The 18,254-nt window shown below is 43.9% G+C and overlaps 1 protein-coding gene across 1 annotated transcript in view; it reads left to right on the top strand.

Moving 5' to 3' along the window:
- LOC126203012 (UDP-glycosyltransferase UGT5-like) overlaps nucleotides 1-18,254 on the top strand; it is a 91,417-nt gene that overhangs the window by 36,261 nt on the left and 36,902 nt on the right. The window contains exon 2 of the mRNA XM_049937214.1: nucleotides 12,790-13,024. Within this exon, the coding sequence (XP_049793171.1) occupies nucleotides 12,790-13,024 (235 nt within the window). The remainder of the gene's footprint in view (nucleotides 1-12,789; nucleotides 13,025-18,254) is intronic.

Genomic DNA, 18,254 nt, shown 5'->3' with positions numbered 1-18,254 from the left:
GTTCATGAACATTTATTTTTATCTGTTATTACTTTTATGTTGTAAGTTCATGTACTGGCACGTTCCATGACCTTGGAGATTTGCTCCTCAATTTGGTCCTACGGAACTTGACATGTAAATAAATAAATAAAAAAGAACCACGCTCTATTCCTTGCTTTCGGTGTATTCAGTGCTGGCAGACTTCGGCTTGGTTTTTGCTTGTAAATCGTCAAGTCGTCTCACTTTCAGAGTATCTGAAGGAGTATGAGGAAAAATAGTACAACTTTTGCAGTATATTTAGGAAGTAGTTCTTGGAAACACTTTAATCTTTCACTTATCGACAGCCGTGTCCATGTGAATGTAGAACTGTAGACGTTTATAGACGACGTAACTCCGAGGTTAACGTGCCCTGCAATGAAGTTCTCTCTGACTGAGGAGAATGTTATTCATTTTAACGTCTTACTCGGCTCACGTGCTGTGAACCGTACGAGCACAAAAGTCGATAGATAGCTCTTTCCGTCTTCGATACAGTGTGACACGAAAATGGCGCGTCGTCTGCGTGATGTCTTGTGAAATGAGTGTTACCCATTAGGAAGTACCGAAGTTCGTAAGAGTTGTATTCTCTGCCGGAACGATTTAGTTTCATTGCACGTAAAAGACGTCTGCCAATTTATCGATGTATAATATGAATGGACGACTTACATAATCAAGGAATTCTCCCACATCATAGAAGCACCCCGAAAAATCAAAGTACGATGACATACCCGTCACCCAAAAGGATCTCAAAGATGGCACTTGTAACGGGACACCATCCTCTAGCATTACTTTTCCTCAACAGTAGCTGTCGATATCAGTATTATTTTTCGAATTTTGGACAGGTCAGTATTAATTTCAGTTGCTTTCCTGAAAACTTTCGTATAATTTTATACACAGTATGTTACATTTCAAGCTAAAATTTATGAAAACGAATTATTTTATAAAATATTTTAGTTTCGGTGTTGTAATCGATAAGTACCGGGTGAACAAAAAGTCAGTATAAATTTGAAAACTTAATAAACCACGGAATAATGTAGATAGAGAGGTAAAAATTGACACACATGCTTGGAATGACATGGGGTTTTATTAGAACAGAAATAAACAAAGTATTGCTAGACACGGGAAAGATCTCTTGCGTGCGTCGTTTGGTGATGATCCTGTGCTCAGCCGCCACTTTCGTCATGCTTGGCCTCCCAGGTCCCCAGGCCTCAGTCCGTGCGATTATTGACTTTGGGGCTACCGGAAGTCGCAAGTGTATCGTGATCGACCGACACCTCTAGAGATGCTGAAAGACAATATCCGACGCCAATGCCTCACCATAACTCCGGACATGCTTTACAGTGCTGTTCACAACATTATTTCTCGACTACAGCTATTGTTGGCGATTGATGGTGGACATATTGAGCATTTCCTGTAAAGAACATCATCTTTGCTTTGCCTTACTTTGTTATGCTAATTATTGCTATTCTAATCAGATGAAGCGGCATCTGTCGGACATTTTTGGACCTTTTGTATTTTTTTGGTTCTAATAAAACCCCATGTCATTCCAAGCACGTGTGTCAATTTGTACCTCTCTGTCTACATTATTCCGTGATTTATTCAGTTTTCAAATTTATACTGACTTTTTGATCACCCGGTACTAGTTCTGAATGTACAGTTTTTTAGAAACATTTGAAATTACGAATTATTTGTACACTTAAAATTGCTGTTACTAATACGCAACCCTGGACTGTTTACTATGTTTATTTCTGGATTATTTCAAGAAATAATAATCTAAATTAGTAATGTAACGAAAACTAATAGGGATTCATTTGTTAAGAAAAATTGTAAACCCTTTGGAATAATGTTATTTCCGCAGAGTGTGAGTCGTAACCTTGCCTCTGACGTGATCGGACGTATTTTTGTATAACAGGTGCGAACAATGTAATTGAGGCTTGGTTAATGTGAAAAATCAAAATGCAGTATGATATACCAAAACGTGAGAAAATCAGTGGGAAATACATCTACGTAAAAAATTCTTGAACAAAAATCTTCCGATTTATTTAGTTCAAACCAACCGTGACGACCTGATGTTAGATGTTTAACTTCAAGAATCAGACCCCTAGACAAGAAGAACTGGAGCCATCTCAGCATGACACGCTAAGCAAAATTGAGAGTTTATTGTAATCTTCGCTCCTGTCAAACCTTCATGAAAGACTTTGCTTGTTAATTACTTGGACTAGACATCGTTTAATGTGGACAATACGTGGAAGAAGGAGGGAGGGGGGAGATTACACGCTGTCGACCCACGGAAGACATACAGACACAGAAGGTCGAGTATAGTAAGTTCACTTATATACGAACGCATGGAAAGACGTATGAACCTGAAAAAGGAATGGGCACTCATACTGCATGGATGAAGAAGTTTTTAAAAGTTAAGAGTAGTAGGAGGACTGAAGCTAACTAGCAGTAATATGCCCTCTCTAAAAACCAAACGAAATAACAGTAATATTTTTCTTTTACATCAATGCATCATCGTATTAGCAAAAGTTCCAAGAAATTGCAATTCACGGTACTAAAGCACTGAGAAATGATTCGTCCTAAATGGGAGAACTACATTTGTCATGGAACTGATGTAAGATCTGTAGTAGCAATGAACTTTTAACACTTTGACAACGTCAAAATCTGCAGGATGAAAGTGCGCACTCGATACCGTTGTCAGTATTTCACTTACTCTTGGATCTGCTGACTGTGGCTGTGAACCAGGGGAAAGCTGCCAGCTGAGTCTAGGACAGTACCAACACAACCTTGCCTCACTGCCTACACCGATTCCGCCGAAGTGTCCGCAGCTCGTGGTCTTGCGGCAGCGTTCTCGCTTCCCGGGTTCGATTCCCGGCGGGGTCAGGGCTTTTTCTCTGCCTCGTGATGAATGGGTGTGTCTTTCATCATCATTGACTTGCAAGTCGCCGAAGTGGCGTCAGCTAAAAAAGAACTTGCAATACGGCGGCCGAACGTCCCCGCATGGGGCCTCCCGCCCAACAATGCCATACGATCATTTCATTTCATTTCACCGAAGTGAAGCAACAGCGGTTGGATGGATAACCGCCTGCTTACGCTTTGCGCTGTTGGCTGCTTTCTCTTTGGCTTCCCGACAAAATGGAGGAGTGGTGGTGACGTAAGTTTCCTGACCACCAGGCTGTGCGCCAACGCCCTGGTGTAAACACCAGACCTCTCCGCAGTGTCTCGTGAAGTGAGGTCACGTGACACTGTTGACGGTGGTCCGTCCGTCGCTGCCCTCTCTGCTTTTCGAGAGGAACAGGCTGTTTATCGGCACTGCGTTTCACCCTCTCCCTTCTCTCATCATCGTCATCATCATACAACACAAACACGACACCACACTACGCACTCACCTATCGTAGTCACCTACACTTATCAGACAAGCTTAACATACGACTCTCACACTCTGCTAAGGACAGCTGCAGTTTGCCCAACAGGAACGTCCTTCTTTATTTATTTATTTATTTATTGTTCCGTGGGACCAAATTAATGAGAAGTCTCCATGGGCATAGAACGAGTCAATACATGAAATTATAACACGATAGTAGAAACAGATAAAATGAAATGTAAGTAACATATTCAGGCTACAATTCGTGAGTTTAAATAAAGAAAATCAACAATGTAACACTAGAATTTGCTTAATTTTTCAGCTCTTCCAGGAGCTCCTCGACAGAATAGAAGGAGTGAGTCATGAGGAAACTCTTCAGTTTGGACTTAAAAGTGTTTGGGCTACTGCTAAGATTTTTGAGTTCTTGTGGTAGCTTATTGAAAATGGATGCAGCAGAATACTGCACTCCTTTCTGCACAAGGGTCAAGGAACTGCATTCCACATGCAGATTTGATTTCTGCCTAGTATTAACTGAGTGAAAGCTGCTAACTCTTGTGAATAAGCTAATATTGCTAACAATAAACGACATTAAAGAAAATATATACTGTGAGGGCAATGTCAGAATTCCCAGACTATTGAATAGGGGTCGACAAGAGGTTCTCGAACTTACACCACACATAGCTCGAACAGCCCGTTTTTGAGCCAAAAATACCCTTTCTGAATCAGAAGAAGTACCCCAAAAAATAATACCATATGACATAAGCGTATGAAAATATGCGAAGTAGACTACTTTTCGTGTTGAACTGTCACTTATTTAAGATACTGTTCTAATGGTAAATAAAGCAGCATTTAGTTTCTGAACAAGATCCTGAACATGGGCTTTCCACAACAGCTTACTATCTACCCGAACGCCTAGGAACTTGAACTGTTCCGTCTCGCTTATAATATACCCATTCTGTCTGATCAAAATATCGGTTCTTGTTGAATTGTGAGTTAGAAACTGTAAAAACTGAGTCTTACTGTGATTTAGCATCAAATTATTTTCCACAAGCCACGAACTTATTTCATGAACTACATTATTTGATACTGTTTCAATATTACACACAAGATCCTTCACTACCAAGCTGGTGTCATCAGCAAACAGAAATATTTTTGAATCACCTGTAATACTAGAAGGCATATCATTTATATAAATAAGAAACAGCAGTGGCCCCAGCACCGACCCTTGGGGAACGCCCCACTTAACAGTGCCCCATTGGGACTGAACATCACCACCACTCTCAATATTGCGGAGAATTACCTTCTGCTTTCTGTTCTTAAAGGAACAGGCGAACCAATTATAAGCTACTCCCCTTACTCCATAATGGTCCAACTTCTGCAGCAATATTTTGTGGTCAACACAGTCAAAAGCCTTCGTTAAATCAAAGAAAACACCTAGCGTTCGCAACCTTTTATTTAATCCGTCCAAAACCTCACAGAGAAAAGAGAATGTAGCGTTTCCAGTTGTTAAACCTTTTCAGTTAGGTGTCTGAGCCTGCCCTTCGATGTCTCCCAGCCAGCCATACGACTTTACCCGCTTCTTACCATGGTGACGTTACCCTTTCCCCAGTGGGGAATCTCTCTCTCTCTGCCCTGCCTCAACTTCCTGTGGTTTGCGGGTCCTGCCGTTGGACTCAGAGCCGCGTCACTGTTTCTGTGAGCCCTCAGGATGTGGTCAGCCTCTGAATGGGCGCCTTCTCTCATGTGACTGCTGTGTTCTCTGCAAGCAGTCAGGGCAAGCAACAGGAAAGTGTCAAACACAGCTCGTAATTCTTTTAGATTTGTGGTGGACAGGGAATCAAAACAATATGCGCAATTCCATGATATACAGAAAAAAGACGGCTCCCAGAAACATAATCCCTGCCACATCATGTCACCCAGGAGTACACAAGAAAACTGCACGTAAAAGATGTTAGACAGAGCAAACAAAATCCCAATGAATGAAGGAGAGAAGGGGGAAAGAATTAGACACCATTAAGCAAATTTCGGTGGCTAATGACTTCCCCAGCTAAGTGACAGACAAAATGCAAAAATAAATAACAAAGAAGAAAGAAATCCCTGGCTCTTTAGAAACACCCAATAATACAGTCAAGTGTATGGCCAGAATACCTTACGTAGGTAACATTTTTGAAAAAATAGCAAACCTACTTATGTCACATAAAGTGAAGATAGCATTGTCCACAAACAACCAACTACAACAGAAATTAGTCCACACCTTAAACAATAAAAAACGTAAATCTTCAGATTCAGGGATGTACAAAAGAACATATAAAACTCACCCAAGCTACTACATAGAACAGACTGGTGGGAACTTTTAAATTAGATACATGGTTCATATGAACTGTTACGCATGTCACCAATTAACAAAATCAGCAGTAGCAATACAAATTAAAACAAACCTGGACACCCATTCAAAAACAAAGAAGATCTTAAGATACTCCACTACCTCCCGAAATCAGTTATAATGGTTTTAATGGAAGATTCTGAAATTTTTGCGCACCACAAAAAGAAAGAGGAAAAAGTGTCTGCGAGTCATTTTTTTTTTCAAATGTTTCTCCAGCATATGATAACTGTGTATCTCTCGTAATTACGTAAGTTTTCTCATAGAAAGAGAGAGAGAGAATGTAATCGATAATTCAGTTGTCAATTATGGTAAAATAAATTTTATAATTGACAACTTTGTATATGTCATATAATCTACACGAAATGTAGCACCTCGGAAAGTGTGCAAACTCTCTGTGAAACCAGACTACGGAAACATCTCTGTACTGTGTTTTGATTACAAAAACAAACAGTGTAAGTGATGATTTGCCTGTGTGATATTCCGTGTAATTGAGGATGCAGAACACAATTTGTTAAGTCTGCAAACAAAAATACCATCTCCAACTTTAGCATATAAAAAGATGCAAAGATTAATTATGTCCAATCTTCCGATTGCAATATAATCTCAAAAGGACAGCTAGAAAGCAAGATAGGCAGAAAACCACACATACAAATGTCACAAAGCATATTTATGAAAACAAATGCACTTGAAAATGAGAACAAATTCTCCAAACGCGTTGTGCTTAGTACGAAAAAATAATTAACTGGTGCAGTTTTTAGTTATTTAAATCCTTAGAATATCCTTTTATTACTCTTAGTTTTCATGCTACTTTATTCTCCAAAAGTTAGCTGATAAAATTGGAAATCGGTATGTGTAAAATTATAAACACATTTACTAAAATGATTCGATATATGGGGTATCATGACCCCCAAACTCCCCCTCCCCCCACCCTCTGGATACGTCTAACGGCATATAGGGTTCCATATTGTTATCCAATCCTAGCAAGAGCTGCTTCCCTAACGACCTCATCGTAGGTGGGATGTCAAACTCTCTATCATCCATCCTCGATTCTGTGGGTGTAGGCACGAAGCACTTATAACTCTCAAACCCCAGTGAATTGTTAAATGCTGAATATAGATGTGAACCCATACACTCTTCACGGGTCACCAAATCATCCTATTTCTCAATGAATGTGTTGTTGGCAGTACAAGATGATCGTCTCATTGTGCCACAACATGATCTTCCAAGAAATCTTGAGGGACGTGGGTATCACAGGTTTCTGTGGTGGAATCTCTCAGGACTGGTTGAGGATGTTCTCCTTACATAACGTTGTGGTTTGTGGAGTAAAAGAGCACAACTAGATTTTGCTGGCTATCTGTGACGACGTCTAATGCGCCGCTACGGTCGACCAAGGGCTGTTCCTCGGTCTCCAACATCACCTTACCTCAGTCCTCACCAGTGTCCTGTCTAGGGTTTTCTCAGGAGTGAAGGATACAACACTGTGCTTGATACCGTTGTAGAACTGGACCAGTCAGATGGACGAGATGATCCGATGTGTTTGTGCGAGAATGGTAATGCTGCGATTCCTGCACTGCTAGTACCAGCTTACGCCACCAGAGATCTCTCCTGAGCGTGCGTCAGGCTGCCAATTAGTGTCACCCGGCAACGACCAGAGGGTTTCTGCGGCAGCCCTCGGTGTGTGTCTGTGGTCCACGAAATGACTGTCTCTCACGAGGAACGTGTGGCTGTGAAGCTTTGTTTTTTACTCGTCAAGGACGCAGCAGTAAATGAGGATACGATGCAAACAGCGGGTTCGGTGGAGCCCGTGCAAGGCACCGTGACGACCATGGAGTATCGTGCAGTGGTTGCAAATCACGTACACCCCTTGATGATGATAATGTTTCCCGACGGCAGTGGCAATTTTCAACAAGATAATGCTCCACGTCACAAGCCAGGAGTGTGACGGAGTGGTTCGAAGAAGAGAGTGGCGAGTTCCAATTGATGTGCTGGTCCCCCAACTAGCCAGATCTCAACCCGATCGAACACATCTGGGATGCAGTTGAATGTGGCGTCAGAGCTCATTGCCTCCGTCCTCGGAATTTACAGAAATTAGGTGACTTGTGTGTGCAGATGTGGTGCCAGCTCTCTCCAGCGACCTACCAAGGTCTCACTGCTTTCGCTGTTGCGTGTGCCAAAGGCGGACATACCGGCTCTTAGATAGCTGGCCATAATGTTCTGGCTGATCGGTGTATGTTGCAAACAGAGTCAGTAGCAAAGAAGTAATAAATTTAAACGTCGTACTTTTCTAAAGCTCAAGCGTGCGAATGATTTTCCCGGTTTAAAGAGAAGAAAACAGCCACTGGAGATCAGCGCCGTTCCGGTGGTCCTTCAACTACGCCAACCGAACATCACTTCAGCAGAACACCCTAATCTCGTCACTGAAGATCGAAGGACAACTATTGACGGACAGCAAAACTTACTCGCGTATTCTTGGAGCATTTTGTACGCTGATTTAGAATGCAAAAAGTGGCAGCAAAAAATGGCTCTGAGCACTATGCGACTTAACTTCTGAGGTCATCAGTCGCCTAGAACTTAGAACTACTTAAACCTAACTCACCTAAGGACATCACACACATCCATGCCCGAGGCAGGATTCGAACCTGCGACCGGAGCGGTCGCACGGTTCCAGACTGTAGCGCCTAGAACCGCTCGGCCACCCCGGACGGCGGATGACCATCATTGGTGGGTATGGTGGCGGCCTGTGAAGAAGTCGTGTTCTGTCAATGTTTTGGAGGTGCACAGCGCTACTACTTCCTGCCGTCCTGCGGAGAGCCATCGACCTTGATCTGAGATCACAGATCGCAGTGATCAGCGGAACTCTTGAAGCCACAACAGCACGTTAGTTAGTTAGGTACACGTTCCAACGATCACCTGAACGATTATTTCATCTAAATGTGGAATCAGCCAGTTTACAGGATATGTATACGACATTAGTGTCCTGCTCTTCCAACGACACTTAATCGTTATTTTTTACTGGCTACCAGTATTTAAGTACAAATTCGTCAATGGGATAGGAGGCGTTGCCAATGAGAACTGATTTTAAATTACATTGAAAACTTGCTTCCCAACCAGTCGGACATTTTACTTCTACATCTACATTTATACTCCGCAAGCCACCCAACGGTGTGTGGCGGAGGGCACTTTACGCTCCACTGTCATCACCTCCCTTTCCTGTTCCAGTCGCGTATGGTTCGCGGGAACTACGACTGCCGGAAGCCTCCGTGCGCGCTCGAATCTCTCTGATTTTACATTCGTGATCTCCTCGGGAGGTATAAGTAGGGGGAAGCAATGTATTCAATATCTCATCCAGAAACGCACCCTCTCGAAACCTGGCGAGCAAGCTACACCGCGATGCACAGCGCCTCTCTTCCAGAGTCTGCCACTTGAGTTTGTTAAACATCTCCGTAACGCTATCACGGTTACCAAATAACCCTGTGACGAAACGCGCCGCTCTTCTTTGGATCTTCTCTACCTCCTCCGTCAACCCGACCAGATATTTTACAGAAGTAACTGCTACCAGTGTTTGTTCTGCTATCATATAATCATACAATAAAGGATCCTTCTTTCTATGTATTCGCAATACATTACATTTGTCTATGTTAAGGGTCAGTTGCCACTCCCTGCACCAAGTGCCTATCCGGTGCAGATCTTCCTGCATTTCGCTGTAATTTTGTAATGCTGCAACTTCTCTGTATACTAGAGCATCATCCGCGAAAAGCCGCATGGAACTTCCGACACTATCTACTAGGTCATTTATATATATTGTGAAAAGCTATGGACCCATACCACTCCCCTGTGGCACGCCACAGGTTACTTTAACGTCTGTAGACGTCTCTCCATTGAGAACAATATGCTGTGTTCTGTTTGCTAAAAACTCTTCAATCCAGCCACACAGCTGGTCTGATATTCCGTAGGCTCTTACTTTGTTTATCAGGCGACAGTGCGGAACTGTATCGAACGGCTTCTGGAAGTCGAGGAAAATGGCATCTACCTGGGAGCTTGTATCTAATATTTTCTGGGTCTCATGAACAAATAAAGCGAGTTGGGTCTCACACGATCGCTGTTTCCGGAATCCATGTTGATTCCTACAGAGTAGATTCTTGGTTTCCATTTTATGTTATTGAGCTACTGACAGCTTTAACAATGGGTAATAAAGGTTATTTTTCCGTCTAGTGTTGTGGGTACGGACATAATTGTTCTTCTCAAATTGTGACAGATTATTTATGACGAATTTCAGTCTCGGACATCCTGTGTTGTCAGGTGTTAACTCTCATCCAAGAGCATTTTTCAATAGTGTAGTGCACATCAACACAGGGCCCACGTCTTTACGAACAATATGCGTTATGTTCTGCTACTCCTTGGCCAGCAAGAGCCCCAGATCCGTCTGCGATGGAGAATGTGGTGTATGATCTCGTATGTTAATGCCGTCCCTGCCTCAGTATTAGGATATCTAGAACCAGTTACTTCAGTTGCTGACCAGCTTTCCGAAGGAGTGCATGCATCTAAGCCAGAGGGAGTGCAACCTTATAATGATAAGTGCACTTAAGCTGCCAGATACTTTGAAAATTTGACTCGATTTTCTGATCATTGAAGTAACGTTATGTACCCTCTCAAAGCGTCAAGTCACATTTCATTTCCTCCTCACCTTATGGTGCTTAATTTTTTCAGTGAGGTGTGTCTGGTGTTTGGGGTACAGGTGCAGATATTGTGATTATCGGTACCTTAGTGGGAACCCACCTCAATGTATTAGTTGTTGTTCTGTATATCTAACAGTCTTCCCGCAAAGATCTCAGATAATGGACTACTTGATATTTTCTGCATGGTCGCAACTGCACTCTGAAGTGGACATCGTCTGTCAGTATAGACTGTCTGTTTTGCATGCTATTATCTCACCTGCTGCCCAGGGGGAAGTAAGCATTAATCGTTTGCTTGTGACTTATGTACTTGGAGGTACTAACCAACCTAAAAACATACTGTGTTGCTTAAGGCTTTCCCGGCGGACATGTTGTATATATGGTTCTCGGGCGAGACGTCGGATGTCGTAGTGAAAACTCCACAATATTTCATCAGCGCAACTGGCCGACATCTTCAGGTGCGACGAACACACTGCTAAGGCATGACTAGAGCCGCCTATTTATGCCAGTCTTAGGCGGGATGTGCGCATGCGCGGAGGCGCCAAATTTCTGGATGTGTTGGTACGGAGAAAAGAAGATGGCAAATTAGGTCACGCAGTGTACCGTAAACCAACACACACGGACTTATGCTTACAGGCCACCAGCTGTCACCATCCTTCGCAACGAAGTGGCGTACTTAGGACGTTGGTTCACAGAGCACGAGCCATATCAGACTCAGACAGCTTATCCAATGAGCTACTCCATCTGCGTACCACTTCCCAACAAAATGGATATTCAGAACGGGAGATTCGCCGTGCCTTACAACCAAAGCGGGTTACCCAACGTGAGGAACTGGAAGAAGGCGAAGAACAAAGGGGAATGGTCATCTTGCCATATATCGGCGGTGTCTCTTCAAAAATAGGAAGATTATTGAAGAGGCATAAAGTTAAATGTGTCTTTCGTCCGCCGGCAAAACTCAGAGCTCTCTTGGGTTCACCTAAGACAAAAATGGTTCAAATGGCTCTGAGCACTATGGGACTCAACTGCTGAGGTCATTAGTCCCCTAGAACTTAGAACTAGTTAAACCTAACTAACCTAAGGACATCACAAACATCCATGCCCGAGGCAGGATTCGAACCTGCGACCGTAGCGGTCTCGCGGTTCCAGACTGCAGCGCCTTTAACCGCACGGCCACTTCGGCCGGCTCACCTAAGACAACCTTGGCCTAACAAGACCCGGTGTTTACGAGATTCCTTGTAGCTGCGGCATGTCGTACATCGGACAAACTTGTCGCACTGTAGAAGAGAGATGTACTGAACACCGAGGCTACACTCGTCTGGAACAACCAGAAAAGTCTGCAGTGGCCGAGCATTGTCTCAGTACAGGCTCAAAATGGCTCTGAGCACTATGCGACTTAACATCTGAGGTCATCAGTCCCCTAGAACTTAGAACTACTTAAGCCTAACTGACCTAAGCACATCACACACACACCCATGCCCGAGGCAGGATTCGAACCCGCAACCGTAACAGTCACGCGGTTCCGGACTGAAGCGCCTAGAACCGCACGGCCATCAGTACAGGCCATTCTATGAATTATCAACATACCAAAATTCTCGACGAGTTCGTACTGGGACAGTGTTATTAAGGAAGCAGTGGAAATACGTAGCTCGACGAATCTTGTAAACAGAGACATGGGCTTTCAGCGCAGTACAGCTTGGGATCCAGCAGTGGCCATATTGAAGTCGCATCGAGCAGAGAGGGGTACTGTTGGTCATTCGACGGATGACGATTCGCCAGCAACATAAATATTCTGTTGACAACGGGAGGATAGTGACGCGCCTACGCGGACGCGCATATTTGCTCGCAGCTTCCGACAGAGGTCGCTGGGGCGGCCGATGGCAGCGCAGACCAGCGGCGGTGGCCTCCGCGCGTGCGCCGAAGTCTTTGGTTCTTCATCCTGCAGGTGGCGCTACTGTCCTTCCAGCTATCGGTTGATATCGTCGCTATTGGCCATCGAATTTGGCACCTCCACGCATGCGCACTTCCTGCCTAAGGCTGGCATAAATAGGGGGCTCTGGTCCTGCCTTAGCAGTGTGTTCGTCGCACCTGAAGATGTCGACCAGTTGCGCTGATGAAATATTGTGGAGTTTTCACTACGACATCCGACGTCTCGCCCGAGAACCATATATATAAAAAGATACTACTTGTAATAGGCATAATTTTGAACAGCAAATGAACTAAATACTGATTTTATGTTGTTCTGTACACTGTCATAAGGCACCAACAGAAATATCTGTGTTTATACCCCGCACATCGTGTACAGACCAGCTCTTGTACAACTGTGTTCCAGCGTGCAGCGACGTTTTCTTTTCCAGATGCGCATCCTTGAGCCCCTGGTGCTGGCGTGCGCCCTCGCCAGCGCCCACGCTGCTAGCCTGCTGGCCATCTTCCCTGTGCCCGGGCGCAGCCACTGGATGCTGGAGCGGCGCTACCTGGAACAGCTGGCAGCCAGGGGGCACCGGGTCACCGTCATCACGCCTTACAAGAGCGACAGCGCGCCGAGCAACTGGCGGGAGGTCACTGTCCCAGAAGTGAAGCACCTCCTGGGAGGTAAGCTTCCACTCGGCTCAGATTGTCCTAGGAACGAACTTTACCAAGCGGTCCAGTTGTAAATACCTCCGCAAGTAGCGAGAGCTTCACAAATAAACTGATTGGCTGATAGTTATCGGAAGATTTCTCCCATTTGAAGATGTAGGGCACAGGTCATCCCCGTTTTCAAGAAGGGACGTCGAACAGATGTGCAGAACTATAGACCTATATCTCTAACGTCGATCAGTTGTAGAATTTTGGAACACGTATTATGTTCGAGTATAATGACTTTTCTGGAGACTAGAAATCTGCTCTGTAGGAATCAACATGGGTTTCCAAAAAGACGGTCGTGTGAAACCCAGCTCGCGCTATTCGTCCACGAGACTCAGAGGGCCATTGACACGGGCTCACAGGTAGATGCTGTGTTTCTTGAGTTCCGCAAGGCGTTCGATACAGTTCCCCACAGTCGTTTAATGAAAAAAGTAACAGCATATGGACTATCAGACCAATTGTGTGATTGGATTGAAGAGTTCCTAGATAACAGAACGCAGCAAGTCATTCTCAATGGAGAGAAGTCTTCCGAAGTAAGAGTGATTTGAGGTGTGCCGCAGGGTAGTGTCATGGGACCGTTGCTATTCACAATATACATAAATGACCTTGTGGATGACATCGGAAGTTCACTGAGGTTTTTTGCAGATGATGCTGTGGTATATCGAGAGGTTGTAACAATGCAAAATTGTACTGAAATGCAAGAGGATCTGCAGCGAATTGACGCATGGTGCAGGGAATGGCAATTGAATCTCAATGTAGACAAGTGTAATGTGGTGCGAATACATAGAAATATAGATCCATTATCATTTAGCTACAAAATAGCAGGTCAGCAACTGGAAGCAGTTAATTCCATAAATTATCTGGGAGTACGCATTAGGAGTGATTTAAAATGGAATGATCATATAAAGTTGATCGTCGGTAAAGCAGATGCCAGACTGAGATTCATTGGAAGAATCCTAAGGAAATGCAATCCGAAAACAAAGGAAGTAGATTACAGTACGCTTGTTCGCCCACTGCTTGAATACTGCTCAGCAGTGTGGGATCCGTACCAGATAGAAGAAATAGAGAAGATCCAACGGAGAACGGCGCGCTTCGTTATAGGATCATTTAGTAATCGCGAAAGCGTTACGGAGATGATAGATAAACTTCAGTGGAAGACTCTGCGGGAGAGACGCTCAGTAGCTCGGTACGGGCTTTTGTTGAAGTTTCGAGAACATACCTTCACCGAGGAGTGAAGCAGTACATTGCTCCCTCCTACGTATATCTCGCGAAGAGACCATGAGGATAAAATCAGAGAGATTAGAGCCCACACAGAGGCATACCGACAGTCCTTCTTTCCACGAACAATACGAGACTGGAATAGAAGGGAGAACCGATAGAGGAACTCAAGGTACCCTCCGCCACACACCGTCAGGTGGCTTGCGGAGTATGGATGTAGATGTAGATACAAGTAGAATGATGCCCCAAATTGGCAGCTAGATATGGTCTATGGTACGGATGTAGCCACACTACGTGAGTGGTCTGATGCAGACATACGTGCACTGAACGTGGGAGCACGTCGCCAGTTAACTGACTTTGGCTGTGGGATGATGACTGGTGCAAGACGCATTGATCGTAGCACATGGGAGATTCCACAGCAATTCGAGTTTCTCAGGTCGACAATGTCTAGGGTGGTGGATCTGCAGCATCTTAGAAACAACGTTTAGACAAGCATAGAATGTTGCACAGCACAACCACAAGTGTTTGATGAACGGACGTCAGTCTCCTCCACAGACCCACAGTGGGTGATCGATGATCTACTGAGAGTGAGCGTGAGGAGCCCATGTCTACCAGCAATGTACGCAGACACATGCACTGTATAGGGCTCAGCAGCCAACGACCGACCCTTGGCCCTTTACTGATGACTCGACATACAGATCAGCGACTGGCCTGAGTCCCCAAACACTGTCAGTGTATAGTGTGTAACACAGTGCGGTGAATCCCAGTTTCAGTTGCACCAGGCTGATGAGAGTGTGAGAGTGTGACATTCTCTTTTCTTCCTCCTGAATGTGCTGTCGATGAAGGTGACTGGTAGTAAATGTTCAGTACTGCGTATTTGATAGCACGTAGGTGTTAATCAAAATCCATTATAGACCCAGGAAATAATAGCAGACGATGTACTATAAAATGGAATACAGCATATTTTTACGACAAATTGGCAGCTCTGAGACTACTGGAATGGAGGAGTGGCAGCTTCCCATGTCGATACGTTTGCCAATGTGCTGGAACTTAACAGTGATTCCATGTATGTCCGTATTACATTATATGTATTCAAGCTGCTTGTTCAATTTTTCTAGGAAAGTATAGACTTTACTCGACACTTCTTATCCACAAAAAAAAACCATCGTCCATATTTTTTCGAAGATTCAGGTGTAAGAAATTCATGATCAGATTTGTCCTCATAGACAGCTGACAACTGTAGGAATCCGTCGCCAGTCAATCTGCTTGACGGTATAACTGATATTCTGTTTTCGTAGACATAGGACCACCACATCAATACAACCACTTCGTGGAATAACAGAGTAGAGACTGCAGTATCACTTAGTATTAGTAGGAATGTTACGCTGCTCCATTTTTTTTAGTTACCTAGCATACTACATGGATGGATATAGAAAGTGTTACACCATGAAGCGACTCGCCATTATTTATCAAATTTTGTGCAGATGTTCATGACATAAAGGACATTAACTGATTAAACTTTCATTCGATCTGGAACTGATCTCCATCATCAGCATCACTATACACTCAAGTATCAATTATGGCAAGTAAGTAATCTGCCTCCAAAAGTCACTCTGAAGAATTTTTCAGACCGACTGAAACAAATGTTGTGTAAGTTCATTTATTGCAGCCTAGAGGCTGGTGTGGAAGTATACATGTTTCTTTCGCATCCCACGCATGCCCTATGAGTGAGAAGTCAGGGGAGCAGATGTGGTAGTCAAGAATTCACACACTCCTCAGGGCGTTTATGGCGTGAATTGCAGTATGGGGTCTTGCATTGTCCTGATTCCAAGAGTTGGAGACGTGTGTAGGGGCCTCGAGAGTCACTGCCTCCTGTGACCTTCTACCAGGTCGTTATCGACCTGACTGCCGGAAACGGAAACTAGAGCATCAGAGGATGACCCTCAATGTCTCAATTCACTTTACGTTCACACTATGTAAGTCTCTGTTTTCTGTGGTATGGTGTCCATGGTAAACGATACGAGGCAACTCGAGGTCTAAACTCAGCTTTCAGCAAAATGTTTGCGATGGTATGTGGTGACACTCTCCCTGCAACATCTGCCCAGATTTCAGCCTTGTTTGTCCAGCTGTTCGTCAGACGCAGTCCAACAACCTACTGTGTCTTTGTGGTACAGTCCTTCTGGAAGGACTTGTGCCTACCCTTGTGCCAACATTGGTATCCTGAGTCCATCTCTTCACCCACTTGTTATACAGTCATTGCATTACGTCAGCTATCTGTACAATCTGATGGCGTGATGCTCCCATGTCTCTCATGCCAATGACTCGACCTTTCTCAAAGTCCGAAAGACGCCAGTATGCTACATGTGCAAGGTATCTTGGCATGCCATTTGTTGCGATGTTGTGACATGACGTCTTGCACCTGAACATTGGTGATTGGTTTTGGTCAAACGCTGCAACTGGATTGCGCGTTTCGCTTTGTCAGAGCCGGGTGAGTCCACCTCTGACGGATGTCTGGTGCACGCAACAGCATGCAGAGGTGGTGGGGTTGGGCAGAGCGACGAGACTAGGGGCCCACACATTCACTCGTCAGATTTGAACACTCCAGGCATTAGTTTCTCCTGGAGCGGTATGCATAGTTTAGATTTATGTTGTTCACCTTTACGGACATGCATTGCAAACTATTATAGATGCAGAAAAGCGTAATACGTCATGTTAAAGAGGAACTGAAGTCGAGCCTGTTGATACACAGATATACTACGGAGATAATGTACGTAGGAAGATATAGAGCCAAGCATATTTGTTCAACTGAAATTCACTAAATAATTAATAAGTTTTATGTTTTTTATTACACAAAAGAGATCGAGCTGTCAGTTTGTAACACTCACCGAACTACATTGATTGAGCTATTCAGATGTTCATAATATAATGAATTAACCTGTAAGAGACATTTGATTGAGCTCTTGGTTAAAGACAGTATATCATTTTATCCGAGACAGCTACACTAATAGCAAGCACCTGCTGCGGTAATGGCCAAGAATTCAGCACACAATTGTTGTTCTGGCTCGCATTCCATAGTTCTGTCAGTTGGGGGTACGCTTCCCCCACCACTACACCACGCTCTCTGAGCACAAGGAGGGGCAGGAGGGGGAAACTGTAGGAGCGCTGTGTTCAGACGGCGATACGGTCACACTGTGTGTGACTTGATTTCATATTTCTCAACAACACACATCACAGGCTAAACAAATTTTCAGTATATTCAATTATTTTTGGTACACTGAACACATGATATAATTTTTATCTGATACAAACTCTGAACATATGGACAGGAGCAGACAGCTTGACAGATTTTCGCATTCAAGTTGCCATGTAATTGTAACTGATTAGTTTCATAATTGAAGAAAGCCTTTCACATGTATATGTTCAGCAAAATATTTTATTATGTTTGCAACCTCGTTATGGAAACAAAGAAACTCTTCCCGATGAAAACATTTTAGACCTCCTGGTTAGTTTCAACGTAAAAAGAAAAAAAAGCCTTTCAAACGGGAACTACACTGCAGATCACTCACTGGCACTTTCAACTGATACGGCAAACATTCTTGAAGACAGATCATAGACAGAGGTAAGATTGGCGGTGTCCTCAAAAGGTTTAGAAAACTATGTGAGCGTGGGGTTGATCTCCTATTCTGTTATTCTGCGCAACGGATTAATTTGAGATGTACCCTTTACCCTGTGGCTCCTCCAAGATGCAGTTTCCACCCCCACACTACTACAGAAGTCAAACAGACGCTCCTAACGTTCTAAAGAGAAATGCCTGAAAAACTTTCAGCAATAAATATCTTCTGCAGTCATCCACTGTAAGGAAATGGCAAAAAAAAATTCACAAAATTTCTTACGCAACTAGTGGGATACTTGGGTACTGGTGTAGTGCTAGTTAGTGTAAGAAAAACATGACAGTAACGAAAGTTATTATTTCTTTTGCAAA

Source organism: Schistocerca nitens, chromosome 9, assembly GCF_023898315.1.
Source record: "Schistocerca nitens isolate TAMUIC-IGC-003100 chromosome 9, iqSchNite1.1, whole genome shotgun sequence".
NCBI classification, from domain to species: domain Eukaryota; kingdom Metazoa; phylum Arthropoda; class Insecta; order Orthoptera; family Acrididae; genus Schistocerca; species Schistocerca nitens.
Note: the sequence above shows the minus strand (reverse complement) of the source record. Positions and strands in the feature narration are given on the sequence as shown.